This window comes from Pollachius pollachius (assembly GCF_949987615.1).
Source record: "Pollachius pollachius genome assembly, chromosome: 4".
In the NCBI taxonomy this organism is placed as follows: domain Eukaryota; kingdom Metazoa; phylum Chordata; class Actinopteri; order Gadiformes; family Gadidae; genus Pollachius; species Pollachius pollachius.
The window spans coordinates 28,197,645-28,205,621 of record NC_136937.1 but is presented as its reverse complement, the minus strand read 5'-3'; the positions used below and the strand labels follow the sequence as shown (position 1 = coordinate 28,205,621).

Sequence of the window (7,977 nt, the reverse complement as noted above, 5' to 3'; positions counted from 1 at the left end):
TACACGAGCACGCCCGCCAGCCGGCCCGCACACACACACACACACACACACACACATACACACACACACACACACACACACACACACACACACACACAGACCAAAACACACACACACACACACGCACACACACACACAGGCTCACCTCCGACCGGGCCGATCTTGTTGGTGACGGCGTAGCGCAGGATGCGCTCCTCGGTGACGTACATGGCGAACACCCGCTCCATGCTGAGCTCCTGGGTCTCCGGGCGCCCGCCGCGGTTGTCGTGGCGACAGTCGCGGTGCGTCAGGTTCTGCCGCAGCTGGAAGGAGAAGGACTCGGAGCCGCGCTCGGCCGACTCCACCGTGTACTCCCGCACCGAGGCCGAGGTGGTGACTGTGGGGGAGGGGCCGGGCCGGGCGGGGGGGGGGGGGGGGGTGAAAGGTTAAAGGTCAGCCGGGGAGGGAAAGGGAGCCATTTCAAAGGGGGTGATGTCTGCCCTTACGATGGATCAGTGTGCCGGCCTGCCCGGTGGACGGTAGGAAGTGTTGCTCATCTGTCCATTTTATTTTACTTTTACTTGTACAAGCACCGTGTAACAATGTAAAGGAATGGGGCTATGTATAATAATTATTATTATTATTATTCTAATTATGAATGAGACTGAGATCTATCCATGCATCCATCTTTCTGACTGTCCGCTGACCCTAACCCTGACCCTGACCCTGACCCCGACCCTGACCCAGACTCTAACCCAAACCCTAACCCTGACCCCAAACCCCAACCCCGACCCTAACCCCGACCCTAACCCTGACCCTAACCCTGACCCTAACCCTGACCCTAACCCCGACCCTAACCCTGACCCTAACCCTGACCCTAACCCTGACCCAAACCCCGACCCTAACCCCGACCCTAAGCCTGACCCAAACCCTGACCCTGAACCTGTCCCTGATTGGCTGCCGTGCCGTCTCATATGAGGGGTAGTACTGGTAGGTCTCCATGAAGGGCTCACCTGAGGGGTGGGTCGTACTGGTAGGTCTCACCTGAGGGGTCTTACTGGTAGGTCTCACCTGAGGGGTCGTACTGGTAGGTCTCACCTGAGGGGTCGTACTGGTAGGGCTCACCTGAGGGGTCTTACTGGTAGGTCTCACCTGAGGGGTCGTACTGGTAGGGCTCACCTGAGGGGTAGTACTGGTAGGTCTCACCTGAGGGGGGGTAGTACTGGTAGGTCTCACCTGAGGGGTCGTACTGGTAGGGCTCACCTGAGGGGTCGTACCGGTAGGTCTCAGCTGAGGGGGGGTAGTACTGGTAGGTCTCACCTGAGGGGTAGTACTGGTAGGTCTCACCTGAGGGGGGGTAGTACTGGTAGGGCTCACCTGAGGGGTAGTACTGGTAGGTCTCCATGAAGGGCTCCATGGTGACGCTGGCCCCAGGGGGCAGGAAGGGCACGCTGCCCGACAGGGCGGTGTCCACGGTCAGGTGGTTGTGCTCGTCCAGCCCGCCGGCCGTCTGCACCACCGTCAGACGCTCGTTGCCTGGGTAGAACACCACCTCGGCGCGGCGGAGGAAGTCAGCGCCTGCCGAGAGGGCGGAGTCACGCAACAGGTGAGTCCGTCAATTAACATAGCACTGAGTCAATTGGTCACCAATCCATCAATCAGCCAATCAGGCGATCGAGCTTCAAGTCATCGATAAATGCCAATAGGTCATTCAATTGATCATGAATTGGTCAAAAAATGATCTTTAAGTCAATCGGTCGATAAATTGGTGTTAAAATGTATCAATAAATAATTCTACTGCATTATATTGAAAGACTGCCTGTATAAATGTACTGTTTGTCTGCCTGTATGAATGTTTGTCTGCCTGCCTGTCCGTCAACCACATCGTCTTCTTGGCCTTCACTTGTTAACTGTTCAGGGTTCATTGTCGTCCCGTTGTTCCAGAATGTTAAATGCTTTTTTCTGCAATTTTTTCCCAACTCTTCTGTTCTGCCGGCCATACCAGGCTGGGCCTTCAACTGGGAAGCATTTTGTTGGTATCACCCAATAAAAGTGTGTGTGTGTGTGTGTGTGTGTGTGTGTCACTGTGTGTGTGTGTGTGTGTGTGCATGTGGGTGTGTGCATGTGTGTGTATTGAATATTGATTATTGTGTGGCACTAAAAGGCAAACGCATGCAAGGATCTCACATTGTATGGAACATATCGTTCCGTACAAGTTATCGTTCCTTACACATTAGTAAGTACACACACGCACACACACTCAAACACACACACACACACACTCACACACACACACACAAAATGCAAATGCAAACACACATACACAGATGCGCATACCACAAATACAGGCACACACACACACACACACATACACACACACACACAGCTGCATCCCGTTAGAGAAGAGTTGCACTCAGGGTATCAGATCGCATCCCTGGAGACAAAACAGCTGGCCAGGAGAGAACACAGCCCCCCCCACACACACACACACACACACACACACACACACACACACACACACACACACACACACACACACACACACACACACACTCACACACAAACACACACTAGTGCACACATACATACATAAGCACACATTCTCTCTCACACACACACACACCCACACACAAGATGATTGCTTGCAATGATTAACAACAAAAATCCCCTTATGAGGAAAATTGCTTAAGTGCTTTGTGTACTTTTATATCCCTGCGTCATAACACAGAAATATCCCCGAAGAGTCCCGAAGAACAACAGCGTGTGCAAAACAAGGCCTACCGGTGATCTTAAACCCTGCTTGGCTGTTGGGCAGCTCCAGGGCGAACAGCCAGCCGAACAGCTCTCCGATTGGTGCGACCGGCATCAGAGCCAACCCCAGCGGCTCGGGAACCTGGCCAATCACAGCATCGCAGAACAACATGGATACATGGCAATCACAGGAAAAAAAGACACGTGTGACCCGTGCAGCAAGGATGACATCATGCTCCGTTCACGTTTGAATGGACCATTGTCACTACTTGGTCATTTAGCACACACTTTTAGCCAACACAACTCAAAGATCAAGGTAATCAATGAGCAGGTGGGACATGAATGGATAGTGGGCAGGCTTGGCCTGTTGCTGGCCAAGAACTTTGGTGGGTTCCCCCCATGGAATTCAAACCCCAGCCCTCTTTCTTCCCGTCAGCATTAGCGAATTTGTCTTCTTCTGGTGTCCCTTTCAGGTCGTTTTAGCCCCATTGCATGCACATCAACACCCTGCGCCTTTATTGTGAAAATCCAATTGGCCGGTGCTACCTCGCTGATGGCGGTGTAGGCGCGTCCGTCCCCGACGACGACGTAGGCGTGGAGGTCGATTTCTCCCAGGTCCATGGGAGTGCCGCCCACCGTCACCGTGCCACGCACCTTGCCGCTCACACGTTGGGGAGCACCTTTTGGTGGGGATGAAGGCGACCATGGAGGGGAGGGTGGGGGTGGGGAAGGAGGTGGATGTGGAGGTGGGGGTTGGGGTTGGGGTTGAAGTTGGTGGGGGTGGTGGAGGAGGAGGAGGTTGGGTTGGAGATGGGGTGGAGGTGGGTGTGGAGAAGGGGGTGGAGGTAGGTGGTGGTGGGGGAGGAAGTTAATGATGCGAGGATTGCAGAATGACTAGCCTCATTCAAGTCCGTACAGAGTTTGACACTTTATCCCGTGAAGCTAAGAAATGATTGTATTTAGGATGCTTTCCAGGTAGAACACAATGGCTGAATGCAGTTTCTAACGTATATGTCTGTGTATGTGCTTGGGTACGGACCATCGGGTAAACAGTGCCATCCGTTGCCATAGAAACCAGACTGGCAGTGACAGCAGAACCCGGACGGGTAGTCGCTGCACACAGCATTCTTGGAGCACTGGTTCTGGAACCTGGTGAAGAGAGGAGGAGACAGGGAGAGGGGGAGAGAGAAGGGGAGAGAGAGAGCGAGAAGGAGAGAAATAATTAAAACAATATAGGTTCATACGGAAACTGGTTGACTTCTGGATGGGTGGATGAATGAATAACCAATGAAGTGGTGACATACCCTGCACAAGTCTCTTTGTTGTCCGTGCTGTAATGAATCACTGAGTGGGGGAGAAGATAAGGGACACACGCTCAGTTGGTTTGCTTTGGGAAATTCTGCAGCACAGTGAACAACAATGCTATCAGTGGATTCTGACTCTCTCTGTATGCACAAAGTGCTGGGAAGTCAGAGGAAGAGAGATTAGCTGAGGTAATCGTCTTAAACAAACGAAATTCAGATATCTTGGTTTACGGTAATGTTAAGATAATGTTGCAAATACACATACATTTATAATTTTAAAGATATTAACAATTCACAGGTCTAGCAGCATTGATTATAGCACAGCTGCTGAGCACGTTCAGAAATGAATACAATAATTAAAATTGTGCTTGTGCTGGTAGATCTCTAAAACTGTCTACTCTTGACCTATGGATATGAAGTCAGTGATTAAAAAATGTATTTGTACTATCACTTTGAATGTGGACTGTGGCAATTAGTTGCAGGAACCACTCACACACAGACACACACACACAAACACACACACACACACACACACACACACACACACACACACACAAACACACACACAAAAACACACACACATGCACACACACACCCCAAGTAAAAACTGTAGAAGCAGTGCTTGAAGAGACACCAGCTGTTCCCCTCCCTTCCTCCCCCTGTGTGTCACTTAACATCAACATCAGGATATTAATGAGCGTGATAAAGGCCGTTATGAACCACAGTGAAGCGTTGAATGTGGGCTCTGCTTTTTGTTGACATAGCCTGTCTCACAGATAGCCTGAAGATAGCCCTGCTTCACCACCGTGCCTGGGCTTACATTCCCCGTTAGGGGGGGATCCTGGAAGAGGCCGTCCAGATCCTTCATACATCTAGCAGCCCCCCACCACCACCCATTTGTGATGTCACAAAATCATTTTTAATGACGAATCAACCTCAGACCAAAAGTCAAGGTCCATAGCAACGTAACGCTGGATTTCATGTTCAGAAATATGAAACACTGTTTTATCTGTTTTTATCTGAACGCTGTGTCCAACATCTGATCAAAATAGTTTGGCGGCAGAATAAGAATATATAAATGGATAACTTAAACGCCTCTTAGATGCCTCATTCTCATTAATGATTAAAATAGAAACAAAGAAACTGGTAAATTCAACTCAACTTGAATTTACTCAATTCAACTTTAAGGCTTTATTTTCCGTAATGTCTTTCTGTCCTCTTTTTGTTTGTTGAATCTTAAAACTGTCTCTTCCTCCCTCTTCCTATTTTTTTGCTCTTCCTCTAGAAATGCAGCATTCCCCCGATCCACTGGGGGGAACAACTTGTACACTGGTACGCACACACACACACACACACACACACACACACACACACTCAGGATGCCTGTGTGTGTTTGTTCAACAGCTGCGGACAGGAGAGTGTACAATGTGCTCCTTTTACACACAAACAGGAACACACGCACACACACACACACACACACACACACACACACACACACACACACACACACACACACAAACACACAAACACACAGATGCAGGGTCTGCAGTCTCATGTTTTTCATTTTAATTCATTCATATCGAACATCGCTCATTGCATCATGGCACCGTGGCTGACGTCAGCCTATTATTTTTTAGGACCGCAGCAGGGCTGTAGAACCAGGGGTTGGAGAGGAATGAAACGTTTTCTCTAGCATCTTCTAAGATGAATGTATGATTATGGGGACTGCAGCACGCACATTGAGTGAGAAATAACCAGTACTGCGAACAACCAAAGAGGTCTACAAACAAGCCAGTTAATGGGTAAAGGGAGTGAGCCATCGGGTGTGAATGGGTGAGTTATCAGATCTGTGAGAGAGTGAGTGACAGAATGACAGAGAGAGTGAGAGGGTGTGACAGTCAGAGACTAAGCGGGTCAGTGAGATAGTAAGTGAGTGAGGGAGTGAGTGAGTGAGTGAGTGAGTGAGTGAGTGAGTGAGTGAGTGAGTGAGTGAGTGAATGAGAGAATGAGGGAGTAAGAGAATGAGGGAGTGAGAGAATGAGTGAGTTAGGGAGTGACTGAGGGACTGAGAGAATGAGTGAGTGAGTAAGTGGAAGATTGAGTGAGAGAAAGTGAGTGAGAGAGTGACTGAGAGAGTGTATGTGTAAGACCACACAGGCAGAGGCAGACGCAAAATCCTGTTTTTCCATTTTTGCATCCAAAATAGGCTCAATGAACAAGAGGATTCGGTTTACATTCCGGGTCCTGCCAAAACTGAAAAGTTCTCTCCGCGTGCTTTTGCTCTCTCAGAATGCGAGAGAGCAATGCGAAAACGGGATCCTGAAAAGCTTGGATTCTGACCCATTTGGACGCACCGCATTTGTAATACACGCGTGTAATCCTAATTGCCCCCTAACCAAAGCCCTCACATACATTCACTCACAAATGCGTTTCCTCCTCAGTTCCCTCCACCTACTAACTGCCCGCTCTGTGTTAAGGCTGGACCATGCTGTGTGGTTCATGATCCATGGGACAAATATTGATGTAATTTAGTCTCCTAATGCCGGTAAACACAAATTCCTGTCTGGGTCAGGTGAGAGTGAGTGCGTGCAGACTAAAAAGATGATACACTCACCACACACACACACACACACACACACACACACGCACACACACGCACACGCACACACACACACGCACACACACACACACACGCACGCACACACACACACAAAAACATGCACGTTCAAACACATCTCACACACACAATCTGTTCTCAGTTAGTACCTCCGGTGTCAAAGTCGACTTCGTCTTCCTCCACGCTGACCACATGACCACCGGGGATGTGGGGGGGGGCTTGGCCCTGGGGGGCTGTGTACTGGTCCACCACTTCCAATGGAGTCTAGAGAGGAGGGGGAGGCGTGCATTTGTGTGTGTGGGGGGAGAGGGGGAGGGGTGGATAATAAACAACTTATGAAAAATCGGATAAAGCAGAAAAGGGACGTGAGTTCAGAAAGAGTAAAAATGCAATTATGTATAAATATATTTTTTTTACCTCAGATGTATAGAAATATCTTACTTTTACTTTTATTTAAATCGGATGAAGCAGATTAATTTATTCGTTTCGATAAATCTATACATATGCCGGTTATGCTAAGACTGCTACATATGCTAGGCTGGCTACATATGCTATGCTAGCTACATTTGCTAGGCTGTCTTACAGGTGAGGTTAGCTATATGTACAAATCTGGTATTCAAAGCTAGCTACATATGCGAGGCTGGCCACAAATGCTAGGCTGGCCACATAGGCTAGAGTAGCTACATAGGCTACACGCAGGCCGCCGCTGTGGCGCTAGGCTATCTGTACCTGAGGCTGCGGCTCCCCGGGCCGGATGTGCCCCCCCTCTGGGTAGGTCTCCGGGTGGGGGCGAGGGTGAGGAGTCTCGTACTGCCTTCCTCCGTGCTCCGGCACATACCGGGGTTCATAGGTCAGCGTCGTATCGACACGACGGCCGTGGTTCTGCGGCTCGGCGTTCTCCTCTGGCGGGTAATAGGGGGCGGGGTCGCGGCGTTCGGGCTCCAGGGGAGAATCAGGGGTCCGGTCATCGCCACCGGGGGGCTGGAACTCGGGGTCTCCGGTGGTGACAGGGTAATCTTCCTCCTCATCGTTCTCGGGGTCGATGTTGCTGTCGGGGTACTCCTCGAACTCGCCGTACTCCGGGGTTGTCGTGTCCTGACGAGCAAAATACAGCATCGGGAAAAACATCAAAAGAAGAGCCAATTGTATCGTGGTCCCTTTTCAAAATAAGAGTCGAAGGTGTCCTAGTAAAATAGTTCAATTAAGAGTTATATACCTTGATGTTGTCGTAGCCTTCGGGATGCGGGTTGGCGAGGAGACCGCTCACGGCGGCGGGGACGATGTTGTCGAAGGAGTGCGCGTTTCCGATGTGGAAGAGCCAAACGC

The 7,977-nt window shown here is 50.1% G+C and overlaps 1 protein-coding gene across 1 annotated transcript in view; it reads right to left on the bottom strand.

The window, feature by feature from the left end:
• Positions 1–7,977, bottom strand: part of nid2a (nidogen 2a (osteonidogen)) — a 45,521-nt gene that overhangs the window by 23,730 nt on the left and 13,814 nt on the right. Inside the window, exons 6-14 of the mRNA XM_079734792.1 lie at positions 7,868–7,977; positions 7,381–7,746; positions 6,801–6,915; positions 4,035–4,074; positions 3,770–3,879; positions 3,277–3,410; positions 2,761–2,872; positions 1,357–1,557; positions 62–376 (exon numbers count right to left, since the gene is read on the bottom strand). The exon at positions 7,868–7,977 is cut by the window's right edge and continues 23 nt beyond it. Coding sequence (XP_079590918.1) covers positions 62–376; positions 1,357–1,557; positions 2,761–2,872; positions 3,277–3,410; positions 3,770–3,879; positions 4,035–4,074; positions 6,801–6,915; positions 7,381–7,746; positions 7,868–7,977 — 1,503 coding nt within the window. The remainder of the gene's footprint in view (positions 1–61; positions 377–1,356; positions 1,558–2,760; positions 2,873–3,276; positions 3,411–3,769; positions 3,880–4,034; positions 4,075–6,800; positions 6,916–7,380; positions 7,747–7,867) is intronic.